Genomic DNA, 24,479 nt, shown 5'->3' on the forward strand with positions numbered 1-24,479 from the left:
TTGATTTTTTTGATATTTTATTTGAATCTAAATGAGAATATTTTTTCATTGATATTTATATTTTAAAGTTAATAAAATTAATTTATTAAAAATAAAAATGTCAATAATCTGTATTAGTAATAAATCGAATCAATATGTATATATTATTGTACAACAACAATAAATCGAATCAAGTTAATTCGAATTTTATATATATATATATATATATATATATATATATATATATATATATATATATTTATTGTGTATTAGTAGTAAATCGATTTACTATTAATATAGCATATATATACAAAATTAAATCTAATTATTTTAATTTATATTAAAAAAATATAAATCAAATTTAATTGATTCCATTTACATAAAAAATCAAATAAAACATGCATGTAACTAAATTCAATTTAGTATATGTGTGTAATTTTAATTTTCAATTAATTTATTTATATAATTTACCCTAAAAAATATGAGTTTAAATTGATCAACTTCATAACTTGCATATGTCTCTGGAAAGATCGTTTGGCATTTTATAAAACCTACTCCCTCCAGCTCATGCTGGATGCAACGAACCCCGTCATAATCATCAAATATGCTTTCTGATCAAACTCTATTTAAAGAATTTCATCGTCCATCGTCAGCGCTAATTAATCCGGTAGCTGTCGTAAGTTAAAAATTCTTAATCAGATACACCCATAATATTTTTTATATATATAAAATGATGATTAAATTGTATAATTGATTTTACATCCGGCAATTTATTTATATCCAAACATTTTTTTTCTCTAGATATTCTTTTTGTCCAGTATTATAATGCATATATTCCTTGCAAGCTTCAGAATTCCAACATTTTTTATGGCATTAATCTGGAAGATATATTAAATACTGCGTCAGATGCAACTTATTATGTGGATTATTCTCACAATCCGATGCATGCATGCATGCTAGGTGAGTTTTTTAACCAAATTTTTAATTAAGTGATGATTAAAACATTTTGAGGCTCCTTAATATGTAAAACATTTTATATAATTATTCAATCACATTTATTTGTTTAGATAATTATTTATATAATTAATATAAAAAAATAATTATTTTTATGATATAATAATATATAATTATTTATACTAATACTGTATTAAAATTAAATTTTAAAATAATAAAAAATATTAAAATAACATTTTGTGCTTTTCTTTTATTTGTATTAGATTAAAAAAATTTTGTATTGATTTTATAGAATTCCGTATGTATTTGTTTTAAAAGATGCAAAATACTTTTTCATCCAGTCACCAAAAAAAAAAAAAATACTTTTTCATCCAACATTTTTTATTATTTATATATACAATTAAAAAGTAACTGTTATCTTAAGAATCAATTTAATTTAAAAGCTAAAACAATATAGTAAATGTATATATACGCCTTTATTATTATATTTTATTTATCTTCATAATAAAATATAATTCATTTCATTTTCTTCTTATTTTTTATGTTAGAGAAAATTTATTTAACATAGAGTTAAAATTATCTTATTAAATTTGATCTCGTATTAAAACTAGCTAGCAATAGATAAATGAGAATAGTTTTGATTTGTATTTTGATTTTTTTTTACGCTCTTTTTGGCCTCCTTCATATTTATCTCTCCCACAATTTTATAAAATTAATTTTAAAATAATTATTGTGGGAAGTCAAATTTGGAATCTTGAAGTTATAATCCTTACTTTTTTTTAACTACTAAACTATAATTCTATCTATGATTATTATGTTATATAAAAAAATAAAAAGCAACCCAAAAGCATACTTGTAGTGATAATGAACTTTGTAACACTAGCAAACTAATTAACTGAAGTTTAGTTTTCTAAATATAAATAAATTATTAATATTTTTCCAAAAAAATGAGTGAGATAAGAAAATACATTCTTTATTTTAATTAATGATTAAATAGTTTCTCCTGTAGCAATTGTTTTGTTTACAAATATTTTTTATATCATGAATATTGTAAAAAATAAACGTCACAATTGAGTAAAAGACAATGATTATTTAAATAGTTATTTAAGAGCATATATAAAAAAAAAAAACTGACATTTTATCAAATTCAAAACAATGAGAGGAGAATAATTATAAATTTACTTTTCATTATTTTATATTTGTATATTTTTTTAATGAGGCAATCAATTCATTAAAAATTTAATTGAGATATGAAACAGTAATTTCAAATTATAAATATTTCTGTAGTTGAATTTTATCTTTGTATATTTTTACTTTTAATATTTAATTTTTTTAAATTCGTCATTAGATTTAAGGATTAGAATAAAGATATGAAAGTGAAAAAAATAATAAACTAAGTATTGATACCATTTATAAAAATGATTTTGAGAAACATTTTTCTCATAGTTTTTAAAAATTGGGTTGTTTCTTTTATGGTGGAGGATAGACGATAGCTGGTCCTATCAAGTACTAAAATGTCCCCTTTTTTCTGTTCAATTTTCATTTTTTTTTTCAACCACTAAATCAAATTTAAGAAAACACTCTCCATTCTTCCATGCCCTTTCAAACCACAACGAAGAAAAGGTTATTTGGTCTCTCCAGCCAGTTATTTGGACCTCACTCATCATATAAAATTACTAAATTTTCATCTTATTTTTAAGCTTTAATTTCTTCTCCATCACCTAACTCATCATGCAGCCACAACCATAGACACTAGCATCACTGCCACCTTTTACCGACATCATCGCTATTGTTGCTTCATAGTCCTTAATTATTACTGACCCAGCAGTACCACCAACGACCCATTTGTCTTTTGGCCTCCTCTCATGCATGTCACTTATTAAGAACTCCAATTAGTTTTTCACCCGGATATAATTCAAGTTGTTGCAACAGTCATTCTATTAGAATCTAAGCTAAATTATGATAGTTTAATTACTAAATATGCTGATGTAATTAGTCTATTAGTTTGTTATGTTTTAGTTGCAGTCATAAGTTATTAGTTAATAAGCTAATTAGTCCTTTTTAAAAAATATATAATTTGTCAACCATTTCTCAAAATCCTGGCCTTGAATGAAAAAAAAAAATTGTTTTAAACCTTTAGAATAAATATTCATATTAATTTTAATATTTTTGTTTTATTTTATTTTAAAAATACTTAATATTTCTTTATTTTTTATTTTTTAAATATTAACAAAGAATCTATATCTTTCCGAATTCTAATTTTTTCGGTGGTAATTTGATAAAAAAAAAGTACATAATTTTATATAAATATAAGAATTTGATAATAATGCAAAGTAGAAAGATTATAAATTATAAATTTTTACAAATTACTTTTTGAATTGTGTTTTTTAATTTTATTATTTTTAACTAGTTTTTAATTCATTAACAACAATAATGTCAAAAAAATTTGTTGCACGAAATATTTATTATATATCTCATTAAATTTTATTAATAACTTTTACTGAATTAATAATAAAATAATATTAAATTAATTTTAAAGTATTTAAAATACAAATAAGATTAAAAAATTATAAAAATAAAAATTTAATTTTAATATATTATAAATAAAAAAAATTTATATATATATTTAATTATATAGTGTAATTATATGATTCTACAAAATATTTTAAAACGTCTGCACAAAAATATAGTTTAATAAAAAACCGTAGACGCATGGGATCACTCATCAGTGTGGTCAGTATGAATGACAGTATATGCTTTAGACAACCGCCATTGGACGTTTGACCGTTGACTTCCCGCCACTGCAGAACAGAATACCGAACACTGTTGGCGCCATTTGAAGTACACTCCGTTCCGTTTGTCGGGCCAAAAAGGTAATTAACAAAAGAAGTGAGGGTAATTATGCACCCCACACCACATGTCTCCTCAAAATAATAGAAAGTGCAAAGACGAAGGAACATAATAATATCACTGCATCATCCACTCCCACGCCCCCATCATTGCGCGTGGACCTCCCACTCTTCACCCCTCATTCCTCACGCGCCTTTTCTTCCGGTCTGAACCGCTCTACCCCATTATTGGATTCGACCGCCTCCAACTGCTCACTGCTGACCGTTAATAATCATCATCTTGTTCGTTAGGGCTCAGTTTTCGCTTTGTATTTTTCTCTCTCTTTCGTTAATGCGTAAATACGTAGGATATACCTACAGCTACAAGTACGTAGAGATACGACATCAATTATATGACATAAATCGGATAATATGTGCATGTTTCTACTTCATTTATATAATTACAATTCTATATGGTTACAATTACAATATAAATGTTATTTAGGATGTCGTTAATAAGTTCATCTTTTTTTTTTTTTTCATTTGATAATTGTTTTGAATATTTTACTAGTATGTATTTTATGCTAATTAAAGGTATTTAAAAATTAATAAAATTAATTATTATGATCTATAGTAAATAGTAAATCATCTAAAAGTATATATTCTTTTATAAACATCACCTCACTTTATATTATTACGTACATTCATTATTGTAATGAACTCTCTCGTTTGCTATTTGTATGGTTATATATAAGTAGAAAGTTTTGACTACACAACTAACCGTGTATAATTATTAATCTCAATTCACTGTATTTTTCCTTTGTGTAAATCAGTTCTTCAAAATTATGTAGATGACGTATCTTTTTACTCAACAAATACATTGTTTATATTTTCCTTAAGCTTTTAGCAAAAATATTTCACAGATACTAAAAATTAAATCAGTTATCAAATAAATTAATTTTTCTAATAAAATAATTAACTTTTAAAATAATCAAATCAGTCATAACAGAATAATCAAATTTGTATAATTAAACTTGGTTAGTAGCATGATAAAAAAAAAAATTCTGAGATACCAAATATATATTTCTATCCGTGATGACTAATTTTTTATGTATATATACTATGATATAATTGCTTTTAATTATGTATAAATTATCCTTGAATTTTCTTAAATATACCACTTTGTCACACACACATATTCTTAAGTCAATTGATGAAAAAAGTGAGTTTATATAATCAATTGAAACATGTCAAAAAATTTAGGGCAGGTGTAGTTTGCATTTTCATTTTTTTTTAGAAAATACTAGAAATAAAAATAAAAAAATAAAATTACACCGGTCACAATTATGGGAAAATATTGTGAAAGTTTGGGGCTAAAATATATATTGTAAAATTTAGAGGCGGAAAGTGGAATAAATGATATTTATGATTTATTTGATAAGATACGGTAGATCCGGTTGAAGTAGAACTATATGTGGATATGAGATCCCGAGTGAGGGTTGGTTTATTGGGGTTTGGTTTGATTTAAAAATTGAATAATGGAAGGCAGGTGGGGGATGGTGTGTATATAATTCATGTCCTTATTATGTGACCCCCTTTCCTCTTTCTTTTTTTTTCTCCTTCCTTCCTTCCTTCTAACTTTTGCTTTCTCTCTTTTTGATCTCTGACCTAATTGTCTCTCTTCTCTCTTCTCACTTCTCAATATCTCCCTCTCCCTCCACCACCACCCACAAACCTAGCTAGCTGCTTCTCTCTCTCTCTCTCTCTCTCATCGTCTTCTCTTCTTAGATCTCTCTGTCCATAGACTCATATTATTCTTGACACACAAATAATAATATAGCTGCTGACTACTCTAGCTACAAGCAAGCTCAAGATAAGGATAATAATAAGAAGCAAGAAGATTGGAGAAGTTTGAATTTGATCATATCATATCATAGAATCGGTGGATCAGCTTAATCAAGAGTGAATATAATAATAATATATTGAAGCAAGGAAGATGACTCCAGTGAATTTGGCAGGGCAGTTCGGAGACACCACATACACCAAGGTTTTTGTTGGAGGCTTGGCTTGGGAGACTCAGAAAGAGACCATGAAGAAATACTTTGAGCAATTCGGTGAGATCTTGGAAGCTGTTGTCATCACTGACAAAGCCACCGGAAGATCTAAAGGCTACGGTTTTGTATGTTCATTATTTCTCTTCCACTTAGATCTCAAATTAATAATCCACATGAACCAATTTCATAACCGCTACTTTGTTATTTTATTAGGTCACGTTTCGCGAACCAGAAGCTGCCATGAGAGCTTGTGTGGATGCTGCTCCAGTAATTGATGGAAGAAGAGCTAACTGCAACCTTGCTTCTTTGGGTGTCCAGAGATCTAAGCCTTCAACCCCAAAGCATGGTCCGTTTTATTCTTAATTATACAAAACCAACTTCATTCTCTTTTTATTTCTTTAATTTCTTCTGCTTTCATTCTTATTATATATGTATTTTATCTGAATTTAGCAAGGTTGTGATTGATATGATATATAAGATCTTGGGAAAGTTCCATAACATCTTTTCCATTTTGATCAGTTTGTCACTGTTCAAAGATGCTCTCATCATATCAATTCTCAACCCCGTTCATATTCTTCCACTACTACTACTCACTCATAAAATCTTCATGTTAACTAATTAATGGATATTCCTCTCTTGCAAGTTGTCATTGATTGTGTGTTATATATATATTCTTTGATGAGAATGGAAGACACACACACACAGCTAATACATACATGGCAACTAAGCTTGAATATTCTTCCAGAGTGGAAAGTTCCATTTTTTTTGGTTATCCAAACTGAGGGTTTTCATGTATAATTTTTGGGAAACAACTACATGAAATGTCCCTTGCAAGCCATGGAACCCAAACAATGCAAATTTACTTCATTATACTTTATTCCAATTCCTTTACTAACCTTTTTCTTTTTCATCACTACTTATTCACATATATAAATATTTATCTTACTCGCTATAAAAGAAACCATTAAAACAAACAGCATATCATTTGTTTTTATGTAAAAATGGTTAAAAATTATTAAATTTTATATGAAAATAACTTTGTATGAGTATCTACAGTAAAACAAACATTATTCTGATTATACAAATGAATAAGCAAAGAACAAAACATGTACATTATATATTTCTTTAGTTACTATACAATATATAAAAATTGTTATTATTATTATTATTAGTTTTGGTATGATGATTTATAATTTTTGTTTTTCAGGAGGAAGTGGAAGGAACTTTAGAGTAATGGGGTCTTTCCAGACAGGGTTTGGAGGGGGAGTGGGATCAGCTTTTCCATCGGCAGCAACCTTCCCTCATTATGCTATCCAGCAAGGGATACCATATAACGTTTATGGGTATGAATATGAATATCAATATATATACTTATATATTATTAATTATAACTAACTCTTTATTGCATGCTACTCTTTCTCTCTCTATAACTGTACTGCTTCTACAAATAACAAAGGTGGCAATGGCACGTGCAATGCCAACTCATGCACAACAAATAAAACCATCCAATTTCGTTTTTTTATAATCTTTTTTTCTTTTTTTAACTAAGCTTATCACTCAACAGTATGAAGCACGCTTTGCCACTTCATATCTCTATTCTTTTACACAGAATCAACCTCCACATGATCCTTAAATACACCTTTTTCCATCTCTCTCTCTCTCTGTCATGTGCGCGGTAACAAATCAAAGAGAAAATGGAAGACATACACAACATGTGAAAATAGTCTTCTACATTGTTTGACCAAACTTCTGTTAACTAACTAACCAACCAACCAAGATACCTAAATTTACGTGCTTCATGGAAACTCTAGCATATATACACCAAAATGAAGGATCTTGTAGTTGATTCCATATATATACTTCAATCGAGTATTGCATTTTATTATTACATAGATGATTTCGTTAAACTAGTGTCTTTATTAGCTTGATTAACTTTTAAGTTCTCACTTTAATCTTGTCTTTGTTTATTCTTTGATGATCACTATTTGCAGGTACTCTCCTTACTCACCGGATTACACTTACCCCACGGTTTGTACACATTTTTTTGTTTTTACTTTTACTATTTTTCTTTTGTCTGCTCTATGCATATCTTTTTAACTTAGGATCCGTTTTGAACCCTTACTTTTAGGTCACGCACCATGGCTTTTGAACTTTCTTTCACCAAATCAAACTATTTCCACCACCTTCTCACTTTTTTTTTTCATGATGATGATGATTTCACTTAAAATATCTAATTTGAAATAGTCTTCAATCACATCTTATAAGAGAAAAACTGAGTTTATTTTATTATATTGATCATTCAAATTTCATCAGTGAAACTGTTTTAATACTTATTTTGGTGGAAACTCAGGTGCAGTCGACTTTACGTGAAGTTATAACTGAAAGCCGTCAGATAAAAATTTAGTCAAATTAGTCAAGCCATCTAATGGCTCTCAGCTATTAACTTCACGTGAAGTCGACTGAACCTAAATTTCCATTACTTATTTTTTAGGGTTGGAGAAATTTTATATATGTTATTCTAAAATCTTCGGTTTGGAAAAATATAGGCCTTGGTTTCTTTAATTGACTTTTTATGCAATTTAAATCCCTTAATCATGTTTCTAATAGTACAATCATCATGTATGTTAAATCATGACGTGGAAATTCGAGTCAATATATATATAATTAATGTATCCCCACAATCAAAATCAAGTGAACGAACAGTTAAAATTACAGCAAATCTCCTGACTCACAACTACTTCAAAGGTTGATTTATATATCTATCTTAATAAATGTGCTGAACATTGATTTTAGCAGGCCTACTAGAATAGTAATAATAGAAAAGGCTCAATTATATATGATGATCACTGTATTATGATAATGTAAACATAAAGTATAACACTGTGTCCGGCCGGCTAAACAAAAGAAGATAACTTATGATTAAAGCAAGATAAAAAAAAAAAAAAACAATCCAATGAAAAGGGTTGGTAATTATCTGGTATTAAAGAGAATCCTCTTTATCTCCTTTTGGGGACGGGGTTAAAACGGTAATTGTAGTGGAGGGTTGCACCACTATGGTGTTGGCACCAACCTGTTTTTACTAGAATCAAAAACCATTCATGATTGTACCATACAGAATGTGGAGAAGAACGTGGTAAGTCGGTGGGCATGGCCACTATTTGCACAATATAATAATAATAATTAATATATAATAATAATGATTCCCGAAGAACCAATGAATGAATGAGTACTGGTCAAAGTGTTCCTTGTCCTGTCTTTCCAACTTTCTTTCTTTATTCAGTTTATTGTGTGTGTAACATGTCAAAGTGGTCCATATTCTAGGTCACACTTTCACAGTCTTCTAAATTCATGGGGCGCCAAATAATTTCTAATTTAATTCTCTAAATCATCATAGCGGTCCACCCTTTAAATGAACATAGAGAAGAAATAAAGAAACTATTCGAATAGTATATATGTGATATTAATTAAAAATAGAGGATATACATGCAATCCTATCTATATGTAAAGTTAATAATTCAATATCGTTATATGATTTAACATGTTTTATAAAACTTTTTAGCGTTTTTGATAACGCGAGATTAATAATAATAATAATGTAATTAAAATAGTTAAAAAGGTTTTTATTTTTGTAAAATGTGGAGAATGCAGAGCTACTACAGTGTGTATGGAGGTGCAGCAACAGCACAGTACCCAGTGTATGGAACGGGACACGCTGGAGGAATGATGACGGGTGCCGGGGCAGCAGCGGCGGCGGCAGCAGCCACGGCGTTTTATCCGTATATGCAGTACGGAGGAGAAGGGAGTGGCGGAGGTGGATCAACCGGCGGGAGCTATACTACTTCAGGGCAGGGTTATGGTGTGAATTATCCGCCTCATCAACTGTTTCAGTATTCTCCGATTGCTTCAACCGGTGGCTATGCTCAGCACTATGCAACTCCCATGTCCCTTGCTCCTTCCCCTGCCTTGCAATCAGGTTTGTACTCCATTTTCCACTTAATTATCAACCTTTTCTTTTTCTTTCCTCCTTCAACCCAACATTTTGGATTCAATTTTTGCTCACTTTCTTAGCTATTCATCTTATACATAATCAACCATCAAGATGTTGGTATCTAACAAACTTTGAAATCACAAATTTTAGGTTTAAGTATTTAATATACATAAGATTTTACACAAAGCGAAAACTCAAATACAGTTATTGTAAAATTGATAAATAAATATTAATGACCTAGCAAAATTTAATATAAATAAGATATTTCACACTCCGTACGTATGCATGTGGCATGTGCATGAATAATGCTCATCGTCAGAATTATTTGGAATTGGACTATAGATTATGACGTATATACAAGTGCATTTTAATATGGGAAAGTTTTCAAATGTACCGTCTTATCGGTATTACAGTGATTTTTAACCGTGAATCTTAATTATATATATTTTTTATAATTAAGATTAACGGTTAAAAATTAGTAAAACATCGATATAGCGATACACTTAAAAATTTTCTTTTAATATGTTTATACTATCATGATTATGGCAGTTATAATATTTTAAAAAATATTAATAAAATTAAAATAATATTTTTTTATTATTTAACTTTTTTTTAAAAAATAATACTAAAAAAATGTTATTATAATATAAAAAAATACGACTTTAACTACTGTAACTACCGTAAATATAAACATAATATAATCTACCATATATTTATGTATTGTATCAGTAGTAATATTTGAATTTACATTTTTGGTTAATGTATTTTATATAAAATTATGCTACATTGCCCATAAATATTATTATTTTTGGTTAATACACAGTAATAATTTACACTGATATTTATAAACGTTTTATTTACACATAAGAAATTTATAATTTATACTTATATTTATTAAAATTTTACACTCATAAATCAATATAATTTATACTTATATTTTTAAAATTTATATACATAAATTAATAAAATGACAATTTAGTATTTGTGTTAGTCAAATAATAACTAAAAATACTAAAAATTGCTTGCCCAACAGTTTCTCTTTTATATATACATAGATTGAATTAATAGTTGAAGATATTTTTCGATCCGAACGAAGAAAGAGGCATAATACTAACATCTTTGACAGTGTGTTTTGCTGTGCCGCAGGCGTGACAATGGCTCTTCAAGCTCCAATTCCTCATCGCTAGAGACTTATAAAATGAAACACTAAGCTATGTCATCCCATCATCGTCACTTATTGCATGCATGCTTCTTCAAGTCTCTCATCATCATCATCATCATCAATCAACCTTTTGGCCTAACCATGGTGCTCTCTTTCACACACACGCACTCTTCCACACTAACACAAAACAAAAGTCCATCAATGGCATTTGGGCTTTTGCATAAGATGCCCCCCGTAGGGGCTCAAAAAGTTACTCCATGCATATGAAAAGAAAAAAACAAACAAGGTTGCATCTTTCAATGGAAGGTTCCATGGAGTGAACCAAAAATAAAGATGCAATCTTTCACCAACACAAGCTATACGGAGATGGCTTGGGAAGTTGGAAAAAGAATGAGAAAAAAAAAAAAAACACTTAGCCCCCGGAAAAGGCTAAGTCAAAAGAACCATCTTGTTTAACTTGAGTCCAAGGAGGACTAAGTCAAAGTCTAGAATGGTTTCAAAAACTGTAAATTTTGAAGATCAAACATAGATAGATGATCATCAAGTAGAAGTTAGTTATGCAAAAATAGGTAATCCCTCCAATCACCTCTCTGCATGAAAGAGGAACTTTTTTTTTTGGGCAATCATGGACATTTGGATGTCCCAGTTTTTTTGTATGGCAACATCTAGCTACTAGTCTTAGCTTTTAGTATTAGGACCAAGTCGTGTATTCACAAAATGTTTTTTTTTTTTATTAAATCAACTTCTTCATTTCAATTTTCACTAAGAAAAAGGGTTTAACCAACCAATTAACCATGTTCTTCCCTTTGGGTAAGGGAAGGCAAAAAATGCAATGATTAACTACTGTTTTTGTTTTTAATTTCCTTGTAAAAATTCAATTGCGGCTTAAACTATGGGAGTTTAAGCCCAATACTAATGTTTTAGGAGGGGTAGATTAGGATCATGTTGAGAACTGCATCAATGGAATGTGGAACTCAAAAGCACTTATTAATTTGCATGTAACCCTGGGAGATATTTTGGAATTCCCTTGGGTACACTTCACTTACTCACCAACCATGGTTAGGGCATAGGTGAATGAATGATCTCTCTCATCATCACTCTCAGTCTTCGTTCTTCTGTCACTCTCTCTTCCTCTATATTACATCGAGATTATGGACCTTGATACTCGGTTATTATTAATTATATGGTTTGTATTGCATTGTAATTAGGATGCTAAAATAGGAGAAGAATTAATTCCTTCTCTCTATCCATTCCGGATATGGATGTGAGAATGGAACTACTCTATCTATATGCGTTTAATCAATCTCATGTTATGCTTGCTTGATTGCTTTTGTTGTTCAACATATGTCAACATGAGCAAATCAAGTTAATGCTTCAACTATGTTACATTCATCATTTTGTTATATATCAATCCACCCACCTTATTAAGTAAATCTGGTTATATATATGATATATCACGTGGATATAATCATAATCCACCACGTCCCATGCATGCAGATCAGAAATTCCTGATTCAATTATATTATACATTTATGTATATACACTTGTGACGTTGTTTTAGTTTCTTTCTTTCGTCCAAGTTTTATTTAGAAATAAAATTGAACTATGGAAATAATCAAATAATATCATTTAATTTAATTTAAATCAGAGCATGCTGGTTTACCTTCTTGTTGTCGGCAAGTAGGGGTGGCAACGGGCGGGTAAGGGCAGGTTTTTACTTTATCCGATCCCGCCCCTCTTTATAATAATCCGTATAAAATCTGTTCCGCTTTTATCTGAGGATCGTAAATGGTTGAATCCTAACCCGTTCCGTCCCTACCCACCCCTATAATTATTAAAATATAATAAATAAAATTAAATTATAAATTTATATAACCATCATTATATACATCACATAAATTAAAGTAAAATTTTAAATATGATACAATATTATCAATCAGTTTACTAATTATTTTATACATATTATACATTATATATTATATATATATCGAAATGAATAGAACCTAAATCCGACCCTATTCCACTCCATTAAAAATTTGCTCTAATACAAAGCGAATAATTACCCATCTCGAACAAATAGGGACTGAATAAATACCATAAATTCAAATGGTATTGTCATTCCTATTCACAAGTAGCTTTTGTGAAGTTTAAACAAAGCCCAAAACAAATGAGAAGTGCCAGACAAAATCTAGGACATCACGTAATGCTAGAAGGACCTTCTACAGCCTATCATATGGTCCCCACTTCCCACCCTCCAAAATTGATAAGAATAAGTATAAATGTGTAATAGAAAACTAATTTTTAATTAATTAATATTAATCAATTTTTGTATTATAAATTTATTTTTTAATTATAATTTTTTATAAAAAATTTAGAATTTAAAATAAAAATAATTTAAAAAATTAACTAATATTAAATTGAAATTAATTCGTTATTCGAATTAAATAAATAAATAAAGTTAGAATAATGATTTACAATCAAGTTAATTATCCAACTAAATCTAACTAAAATGATATAACCTAATTGACATTCTCGCACCACTAAACATGTCAATATATGTAACTATCGTTTTTTTATGTGGACTTCATTTTTTTTTCAAATTTTTATGCGTTCTTCTTCTTCTTTCCACTCTTGATGATGCTCTTTTTCTCTTTTTTTTTTCCTCATCTTTTTTTTATTATTGTCGTTGTCACCACCACCATGCCACCACCTCCATCTCCTCCTCCTCCTCTTTCTTTTCTCATTTGAATTTTTTCGATATCCTCCTTCCTTTTTCAACCTCCTCCATCATCATTATTACCATCATTGTTATCATTATCGTTATTGTCATTATCGTCGTCTTCTTCTTATGTGTATAACAGTTCAAATTCAGAATGCACCGAAATTTTTAATAATGACGACATACAAACAAACTCCGTTCAAAACAAGTTCAGACCAGAATGCATCGAAAGTAAATCCATAATACACCGAAATTAAATCCAAATTGCACTGAAATAACTAAATGATAACTCAAAACTCCTCCTCCTCCTCCATTATCATCATTATTATCATCATCGTTATCATTATTGTCATTATCGTTGTCTTCTTTTTATATGTATAACAGTACAAATCCAAACACTACAAGAAAGTACCGGAATAGTGACAAACCCCAATTTGACGGTTTGTTTTGTATTGATTTTTGGGGATTTTATCACCTTTTACCCATATTTATTCAAGAAATAGCATGGTTTTGTATATTCTCCTTTAATTGTGCTTGAATGTGAAAACATGCTTTTTAGGACTCAAAATAGCTAAATTTAATTCACCTTGATTCTATTAGATGCCTTGATATGTTTGTTAAGTGATTTAAGGTTTAGGAGGCAAAGATTGGATCAAGGGAATGAAGAAAGAAAGCATGAAAAGTTGGAGAACTCATGAAGAAATGGAAGAACCGGAAAGCTGTCAAGCCGACCTCTTCGCACTTAATCGGCCATAACTTGAGCTACAGAGGTCCAAATGATGCGGTTCCAGTTGGGTTGGAAAGCTAACATCCGGGGCTTCGAAACGATATAAGATTTGCTATGGTTGAATCGCGCATGGTGACGCATACGCGCATAGTACGCGCACGCGCCGTTGCTGCCACCTGGTTCACTTAAAACAAAACGTGGCCAGCGAATTCTAAAGCCTTGTGGGCCCAATCCAACTCATTTCTGATGCTATTTAAGCCAAGGATTGAAGGGGGAATGGAGATACTTTTCATACTTTTCATACTTTAGAAGTTAGTTATCATTAGTTTAGTTTTAGCTTAGTTTTAGTAGTGAGAGTTAGTTTCTAGAGAGAGAAGCTCTCACTTCTCTCTAGAATTAGGATTAGAATTAGGTTTAGTTTTTAGATCTAGATTTTAATTCATGCTTTCATCTCCTTCTACCTTTCAATTCCTTGTTGTTACATTCATTCTTCTTCTATTCTTTTGTTGTAATTTCCTTTATGTTGTTCTTATGTTTTGTTGTAGATCTACTTTTGCTCCTTCTATTTTCTTTCAATTCAATTAGAGGTAATTCATGTAGATCTTGTTTCCTTTAATTGTTGTTGTTAATTCTTTACATTTGATTGTAGTTAGAATTAATTCTTGTTGTTGATTTACTATGTTTTTCTTTTGTGCCTTCCAAGTGTTTGATGAAATGCTTGGTTGGATTTTAGAGTAGAGTTTTATGTTCTTGGCTTGGAAAGGTAACTTAGGAACTCTTGAGTTACTAATGTCCAAGTAATTGATGATTGGGATTCATTGACTCTAGTTCTCACTAATTGAATTAGTGGAGAGTTAGGACTTATGGACTAGGATTGATATAGCTCATTTGACTTTCCTTTACTACTAGTTAGAGGATGATTTAATGAGATTAATCCTTGCCAATTCTCATATTGTGGTTAGTGATTAGGATAGAGATCTTTGACCACCAACCCTTGCCAAGACCTTTTTAGCCATTAGTTTACTTTCTTACCATTTACTTTTCATGCTTCTTATCCAAAACCCCAAAATAACTCATAACCAATAACAAGACACTTTATTGTAATTCCTAGGGAGAACGACCCGAGGTTCCAATACTTCGGTTTATAAATTTAGGGGTTTGTTACTTGTGACAAACAATCTTTTGTATGAAAGGATTATTGCTTGGTTTAGAAACTATACTTGCAACGAGAATTCATTTGTGAATTCTAAACCATCAAAAATCCATTCATCAAATAGCGACCGAAAAAATTAGTTGCTAATAGAGACTGATTTAGCATCCGATACAAAATTTTCAAGACCAAATCAATGTTGGTCGCTAAATTACATTCAGCGACCAATAAATTCGGTCGCTAATAGCAACCGAATTAGCAATCAATAAGTTTTAAATACAACCAAAATAAAATCGGTCGCTATTTTTTGATTTAGCGACCGATTTAGCAACCAAAACAGAAATAATATCTTTAGAACTGTTGGTCACAAAAAGTGGTCGCTATTTTTTATTTTAGCGACCGTTTTTACAACTGATAGTGAAATAGGGTGAACAATTTTTCGGTCGCTAATTCAGTCGCTAAATTAATGGTCGCTAAAGTGGTTGCTAATTGTTAATTTAGCGACTGATTTTAGTGACTAACATAATCAGCCACTAATAGCCACCGGATTAGCAATCGACTAGTTTTATACAACTAAAATATAAACGATTACTAAATCGGTCTCTAATTTTTAAATTAGCGACCGATTTTATAAATTAGAACAGGGCCTTATCATTCTAAGTTTACTTCCTTAACCTCTTATATTGTATTCCGATTGATATTAAGTAATATCTACATATTTTTATTTTTTTTGAAGTTAACCTCTTATCTCGTATTCTTATTGATATTAAGTAATATCTACAGATTTTTACCTTCACCTACCGCAGCTCATGCAATTTCGGACATTATTAAAGGGCATTACTCTCAGCCTGGCCTTCGTGGAAAAAAATACCAAATGCTACTAGAAAATTTTGGTGGGAAAAGTTTGAAGTAGGTTTTAGAGAAACATTTAATCTTTGGTATATTAAGAATTAGTTCTAAGTTTGAAAAATTTAATATATATCAACTTATAACTATTCTTACTTGTGTTGATTATTCAGAACAAACATAAGTTTTTTCCTCCAGATCTTCATTGGGCTCGAAGAAATTTTGAGAAGCGCGGTGCGACTTTACTAAAAAATTTGTTGGGAAAAACTCGTGCAAGTCGTGTCAAACCTCAATGGATAGAAGATGTTGTGTGGGATGCTCTCTGTGCTTATTGGAATACTGATGCTGGGCTTCTACAAAAGAGCGCGCAAGGCAAGTTAAATCGAGCATCTAATCGCAGCGGATTTGGAGCGGCTCTTCAAACTGCTGGCTCAATTTTCGTTATCCAACACAAAGCTAATATGGTGATGTTATGAAAAAACTTAGATCTTTTATATTATAATTTTATACACTTCAATTGGTAGTTAATATTCATAGGTTTTTTAATTTATATGTTTGGTAGAAAAAATCATTAAAGAAAACTCCAACACAACTAGAATTGTTTGCGAAGATCCACAAACACAAGAATGAGACATAGGTGGATAAGAAATCAAAGTATGTTGATGTGAGTCTATCTTAATCAAAATATATATCTCTTTCTCTGTATGTATTATTTTAATATTGTATTAGGACTAGTGTTTCAACTCATATAGGGCTGTTCTGTTATTGTTCATCAAATTATTTTTCTTACTGACCATTACTGTTGAGAAGCAGTCTATATATGCATTTATGCCACAATGTTGGTTGGTAATGACCTAAGCTAAAGATATATGAAACCCTTTAATGCACTATAAAATAAAAAATTCGGTCACCTTAACAAGATAAAATCATCATAAGCACAACACAGCCACCTTCCCTTACCAATATAAAGTCATTTTCCCCCCTTTTTTTCAGTGCCATGACTTTCTCTCAGGTTATTCTGATGAAGAACTGAGAAATCCTTTATATGATGCTGTAGCGTAGATACATGCTTGTAGCCTTCGGTCGTTTGTATATGGTAAATTTAGGATTTGGTACTATTTTAATGTTTAGATTTTAGCAAATATTCAAGATATTATGATTTTTATTTTTGAAATGCATATAGGTTTGTATGTTCTACTTTGACGGTTGAAATTTTTTTGACATGAATGTCTAGTTTTTCTGTAATCTAATAGAAATTGTTGATGTAAAAACTATATTAAAATGAATACTATTGGATTATCTTGATGCGTAGCATTGTCCCATATTAATATACGCATATCATTGGTGCAATTAGCAGTGTTCACTCAGTGCAAAAGGGATGAATCAGCTAGAAACTTTGCATTGGATGACCTAAGCTTTGTAATTGTTACTTAACATGCTTATATTTTTAGTTTTTAAAGAAGCACTTAACATATATTTTAATTTTCTGCATGCATGGCAGGATGAATTTAAAAATATTATAGAACAGGCTACGCAAAAAGCATCTGAAGAAGGAAGTAACGCACCAAATGAGATAGATGTGTGGTGTGAAATAGCTGAAGTTAAAAAAAGGAAAGAATTTATGGACTTGGAATAGAATCCACTGCAATTGACAAAAGATCTTGTTATCGTGGCTCCAGTTCTCAGTCATCCGATTGGTTGCGAATGTCAGAACATGAAGATATAATGAAGAAAATGCAAGAAGAGAATGTTGACTTCTTAAAAACTAGGTTGGTAAAGACAGAAAGAGGACTTGAACTCACTAACCGTATGCTTCAAGAAATGATGAAAAAGCTTAATGTTGAAATTCCGATTCCTCAATTAGAAGGTGGAGAAAAAAATATAGAAGAGGATGAAGATGGTGAACGTACGTCTGAAGAGTGATTAGTAGTTGTGATGCTAGTTAGTTAATAGACTTTAAATGATGTAATTAGTAATAGTTGTATACTTATTATTGTTGTTTATGATATTGAATTGATGAGTTATTTTGGTTATTGTTTAAGTGTGTTATGATATTTTGGTTATTGTTTAAGTGTTATTTACTTTTATGTGTTAAAGTGTAGGTTTTTTGTTGATGGTTTTTCAATATTTGATGGCAAAAATATAAAAATTTAATAAAAAATAATTAAAAAATGATGATAGACTGAACCAGGTCCACACTTAGCGACCGAAATAACGGTCGCGAATGGGAGACCAAAACACTGGTCGCAAATTAGTGACCAATTTATTTAGCGACCAATACTCTTTGGTGAGGGTTTGGTGGCCTTGTTAACAAATCGGTCACTAAAATTGGTCGTTAAAGTTTAGCGACCGAAGTTGGTCGCTATTTTTCTTATTAGCGACCATGCTTTTAGCGACCACCCAAATCGGTCGCTATTTCGGTAATTTCTTGTAGTAAAAATACGCCGAAAATTATCTAATGATGATGACGCACAAACAAACTCAGTTTAAAACAAGTTAAGACCAGAATTCATCGAAATTAAATCCAAATTGAACTGAAATTCAAATCCAGAATGCACTGAACTCAAAACTCATCCTCTTCCTTCCTTCTTCTTCATCATTCTCATCTTTTTCTTTTTTTTGTTCATCTTCTCCTTTTTATTTTATCTTCTTGTGATTTTTCGTATTTTACTCTCTTAACAAGAATAAAATTAAAACAAAAAATCAAACAAAGAAAAAAAATATATAATGCTGCAAATTAATAGAAAGAGAAAAAGAAAAAGAAAAAAAATTGTAAAACCTACAAAATTAGTAAATAATTATTGAATAAATTAATTATTATTTAAAGATATTAGAAAATAGAATTTTATAGTTTAATAAGATAGAGTTAATTAAAATAAAAATTTTGACACTAATTTTAAAGAATTTGGTCCAAGATTGGTCCAAACTGATCGAACCGGACCCAAAACGGGCCCATGGTCCAACCACTCATCCAATTAAATGAGCTTCAGCTCTTCTCCCTCCTCCCTAAGATGAAACACGCTGAAGCCATAGGAAAAGGGGGAAAAGGAGAGAGCAAACCCTTGGCCAAAATTTAAATCAACATAACTTATGATCTGGAGCTCTGATTGACGAGTCGTTTACGGCCACACGTTTGTCTCGGAATTCTCTACAAAGTCTGCTAATTAATTTGGTAAGAAAACCTCAATCTCACTCTCAGCCTCTCCTTTCCAATCTCAAAAATTTGTTGTTTGAGTGTTGAGATTCTTAGTTGTTTTGATGTTCTAGGGTCAAATTAACTGAAAAAAATTAGTGGGTCTTGCACAATTGATGCATAAATAAGGTACAAGCCCTTGTTGATTTATGGGTTAGCAAGCTTGAATGTTGATTATAGTGATATGTTGTGGATTATATTGAATATTGTTGATTTGGAGAACAATGATGATGTTAGGAGCTTGATTGTTGGAACTTGGTGGCGGAGATTCGGTTCAGAGAGGCTTTGGGGTTGTGGACTCTTGAGGAGCGTTGACCTTGAGGTATCTTTGGGTTTTATGAGGAATCGACTAAGGTACGGCTTAAGTTACATTTAAGTACCGTGTAATATGATGTGAATTCCTAGGTTAGTTGCCCCTAGGATTAAGCTTGAATGATATGTTTGGATGGATTGATGTGTGTAGAGGATGCATGAAGGAAATTGATACTGTACTTATGAAATTGATATTGGTGTGTTTATAAATTATGTTAAATTGATGAAATATTGGGCCGGAAGCCATGAATTTGAGCCAGAGACTGGAAAGAGGTAAAAACGGTAAGTGATGGTTGATGATTAGTGATTTGATGAGATGATAAATTGAATTATTGATGTGGTTGGTAATTAAAATTTAGTTAATATGTATGTTGGTTAGTAATGTTGAGATTATGGTTGAAGTTGTGATGTGTAATATTGTATGTGAAGGTTGGATATGATAATGATGATGTATATTTTTGTATATTATGTTGAATTGAATGTGGAATAGTTGAGAATGGGTTGATAGTGTTGAGAACTTGTGAATTATCAATAATGATGAACCATGATGATGATAGTGAAAGTATGATTGTGAATCTTGTATGAATTATGAAGTTGAGTTGATTAATTTTGTGTTGGGGATGGTAAGTTTATTGGAGTTGTGTATTGGGATATTATGAAATGAATTGAGCAATGATATGTGAATTTGGTGTGTTTAGATATTGGCAAAAAGCTTAGAGTTTTGGTATTGATAAATGAGATTGGAGAAAATCGAGGTTTGATAAACTTTATGAAAACCATATTTTTAGCCGAAATTCGGTGAGCCATAACTCGACTTCCGGACTCCCAAATTCTTTCAAACTTATTTCATATAAAAATTTGATCCGTGAAGTTTACGCCGTTTGAAAAACGAATGAAAAATGTTTTAAAATGAAAGAGTTATGTGCGTCAGAAGTTCGGTAGGCAAAACTGAAATTCTGCAGATTTAGCCATTTCTAATCAAACTGCAGTGTATGCGTACGTATACCCCTCATTCGCAAAGGGTCGTTTCTGTCTAGCATACATGCATATGCAAACAAGGCTATGCGTATGATAAATGGACTAAATTGCACTCCCACGCGTACGCATGGCCCACGCGTACGCGTGACCTCCTGTTTTCAGCAAAGTGAATTTTTATATTTTAAAACCAAATTTTGAACTTCTAAACCTCTATTTCCACTTTCTAAGACCCTAGAATTCAATCATAATGGTAATGAAGTGGGTTTAACTAGAAAGGGATGGTGACTTAGAGGTGAAGAGAGGTTTTGGAGTAGGGGATTTAAATTGAAAAGTGTGGGTAGAGCGAGTAATTAAGTAATGAGGTGTTGGCAATATTGAACGAGAAGTGAATGATGAACCAGGGATTGAATTGATGAAATGTGAGTGTACGGGAAAGGGTATAACGGTGGTAATGATAAGTAGTGAATGTGGTTGGAAAGTGTGATGGGCACTATATCCCAAGAGTGTACTAGACACTATATCCTTGATAGATGATGATTGAGACTATTATGAATAAATGAATGTGATTATAAGACATGATTGAGGAATGACTAATGATGAGAATGTATATGTCTTCTCTCTGTTGTAAGGTGTGTCGGGCACTATATCCCACGAGTATGACGGACACTATATCCCAAGAGCGTGGCATGGCGGGCGCTATATCCAAAGAGTGTGGGAGCACCTTACCCTGAAAAGTATGTCGGGCACTATATCCCATGAGTGTGATGGGCACTATATCCCAAGAGCATGGCACGGCGGGCGCTATATCCCAAGAGTGTGGGAGCACTTTGTCCCAGGAAATGCAACGGACACTATATCCCATGAGTGTGTCGGGCACTATATCCCAAAAGTGTGGAGGCATATCAGAGAGATGATATCCGGGTTAGCTACTAGGTGTGTCGGGTTCTGGCAAAGTAACCGACACGTGAGCTCATGGCCAGTAGGATAGACATTCATCATATGCATCTGTTTGAATTGTTTAGGTCTGCTAATCACTTTGGTTTGTCTAATTGTACATGTTTCATGATTATTTGCTAATTGTCTTACTTGTCTTACTTGTGTGTTACTTGTATGTATTGTTTGTGTTTGTGTTTGTGTAAAAGTTGAGTTGCTTGGGGGATGGTTTGGGTCTTGGCTTATTTTGTTATAGAGTAGTGAAAGTATGAAGGATATTGGTTTAAAATATAATCCCCTATGATAGTGGCCAAGTTATGGATTAGTGAGAATTTATGATGGATATGATGAGATAAGAAGTTTAAGATGCTTAGTGAATTTATGTTATAGTGCATTGTATTTATTTGGCACTTTTACCGTACTGGGAACCCATGGGTTGGGGTTCTCATTCCGTATATATTTCTTGTTTTTCATATGCAGGTCCAAGTGCTCAGCAATGAGCTGTGGATTATCTGAAAGATAGCGAAGATCATTGGATTCTCTGTTTTACCTTAGTTAGATTTCTCTCCATGCTGGTTTTGAAGAACTCATGTTATGTATCTATTTCATTTAAAATCTTGCCTATATAGGTCCTTATGTATCTTTTGGGAGAGATAGAAATTACTATTGTCAAACTGCTTTTTCTTCTCTAACCCCAGCCGGCCTAAACTTCGCGGGTCATGACTAGTGACTATTTACTTATATTATATATTTATATCATGTCTTATCTTATCCTTGTTTACTGTTTCATGAATACCCTTGTTTTCTGAACACGCTTTATCTTTCTGATTACCGTATGCGAGAGTGCTATCCGTTCACGATTTTATTTCACTCTTTTCAAGCTTTTCGTTAATACTCCATTTAATTACATATATCTATATATTAAAAACCCCATATTGAGAGTCGTACCACCTTATTATCATTAACTTATGACTTGAGTATAAGAATTTGAATATTAGAGTGTTACATTATGGTATCAGAGCAGTTCATCCTCATAAGCCTGAGAGATGGACTGCTTATGCTTCAATGCATACTCTGAGTCTGTGCCTATGCTAGTTAGGGTATCTAGTTGATACGTCTAGCATGAAGTTCATGAGTGTACCTTTAGTAATTTGAAGTACTTAGCTTGGGATATTGAGATTGATCACCTTGGTATCACTTGTTTAGTGTAGACAGGACCCGAATGGCATCTCAAGGGCATGAGCGAGGTACTCAAAATGGGAATCTTCGCTGTGGGAAATGTGAGATTGGTGTGTTGGCTTGGATTGTTAAGTGAAATACTTGGAGGTGAATTGCTGAAATTAATTGGTTTAGTTAGGCTTGAATTGATTGGATATTGATGATTGAGAAGAGAGAAGACTTGTAGACGGCATTGGTATACCTTAGGTTTGAACTTGAAGTAAAGGTTTGCAAATTTGTATCATTGTGTAGAAAATGGAATAATGACCATTGTTAAAAATCTGATGTTATAAGTTTAAATGATTAGGTGATGTGAGTATGGAGGTCAAGAATTTTTTAAGAGATTGTGATTGAGTCTTAAAATGAGCATAAGTATTATTTAGGTGAGGTTTGAGAAAGCTTAGAAGTGAGCCTAGGTTTTATGATCCGATAAAGGGATATGACGTGAACACATGATTGGATTCTCGGTGGATTATAATTAGAGTGGCACTACGGAAGCGCAACAATTTTTGGTGGCTCTAGGACTGTAGGGACGTGAGGAAGAAATTTTGGGATATGAGGATTATTTGAGGAAGGATCGAGGAATGAAAATTGTGTGTGGTTTAGGTTATAATGAATTTACTTAGACTAAGAATTTGAGCAATTGTTTAGTGTTTGAGATAGCTGAGAATGATTTGAGATTAATTTGATTTAGATTGCACCCCTAAAGGATAAGAAAATTTGTAGTAATTGAGAGAGAGTTAGACGAAACTAAAAACGAATCAAACAGGTTTAACATAGGCTTGAATTTGATTAAGATTATGATCTTGTACATGAGGATGAAGAATGTGAGTTGGTATTCGAGTTGAGATTGGTGAACGGCAAAATGTATAGTGTGAGCTTGGTTGAATATATGGAGATTTGAGGAACAAATTTTGAGGGCAAAATTTTTAATTAGGTAGGTAGGATGTAAAACTCGCAAAATTAGTAAATAATTATTGAATAAATTAATTATTATTTAAAGAGATTAGAAAATGGAAGTTTATAGTTTAATAAGATAGAGCTAATTAAAATAATAATTTTGACAGTAATTTTAAAGAATTTGGCCCAAAATTAGACCAAATGGGTCAAACCAATCGAACCAGACCCAAAATAGGCCCATGGCCCAATCCAACTCACCCAATTAAATGAGCTTCAGCTCTTCTCCTTCCTCCCTAAGATGAAACACGCTGAAGCCATAGGAAAAGGGGGAGAAGGGGAGAGCAAACCCTTGGCCAAAATTCAAATCAACATAACTTATGATCCGGAGCTCCGATTGACAAGCCGTTTGTGGTCACGCGTTCGTCTTAGAATTCTCTACAAAGTCTGCTAATTAATTTGGTAAGAAAACCTCAATCTTACTCTCAGCCTCTCCTTCCCAATTTCGAAAATTTGATGTTTGAGTGTTAAGATTCTTAGT

General features: G+C 31.4%; 1 protein-coding gene across 2 annotated transcripts; it reads left to right on the top strand.

The window, feature by feature from the left end:
- Window positions 1-5,231: 5,231 nt before the first annotated feature.
- LOC107629746 (uncharacterized) lies at window positions 5,232-12,398 on the top strand. 2 transcript variants are annotated; one of them, XM_016332629.3, is made up of 6 exons: window positions 5,232-5,940; window positions 6,029-6,161; window positions 7,023-7,158; window positions 7,807-7,843; window positions 9,464-9,788; window positions 10,930-12,398. In XM_016332629.3, the coding sequence occupies exons 1-6, from the start codon at window positions 5,758-5,760 to the stop codon at window positions 10,953-10,955; spliced, it is 840 nt and encodes a 279-aa protein (XP_016188115.1). In that variant the 5' UTR covers window positions 5,232-5,757; the 3' UTR covers window positions 10,956-12,398. The 2 variants fall into 2 exon arrangements, with proteins under 2 accessions (XP_016188115.1, XP_016188114.1); XM_016332628.3 differs by having other exon boundaries at window positions 5,310-5,940; window positions 10,950-12,398.
- The last annotated feature ends 12,081 nt before the right edge of the window (window positions 12,399-24,479 follow it).

The sequence above is a fragment of the Arachis ipaensis genome, chromosome B3, assembly GCF_059453495.1.
Source record: "Arachis ipaensis isolate K30076 ecotype BB chromosome B3, ASM5945349v1, whole genome shotgun sequence".
Classification (NCBI taxonomy): Eukaryota; Viridiplantae; Streptophyta; class Magnoliopsida; order Fabales; family Fabaceae; genus Arachis; species Arachis ipaensis.

What these genes read in the sequence shown, in the direction of transcription:
- LOC107629746 (XM_016332628.3), top strand. Translation starts at nt 5,758, where the DNA reads ATGACTCCAGTGAATTTGGCAGGGCAGTTCGGAGACACCACATACACC. An exon ending in ATACCATATAACGTTTATGG is followed by an intron (nt 7,159 to 7,806) that starts GTATGAATATGA and finishes CACTATTTGCAG; the next exon opens with GTACTCTCCTTACTCACCGG. An exon ending in TTCCCCTGCCTTGCAATCAG is followed by an intron (nt 9,789 to 10,949) that starts GTTTGTACTCCA and finishes GCTGTGCCGCAG; the next exon opens with GCGTGACAATGGCTCTTCAA.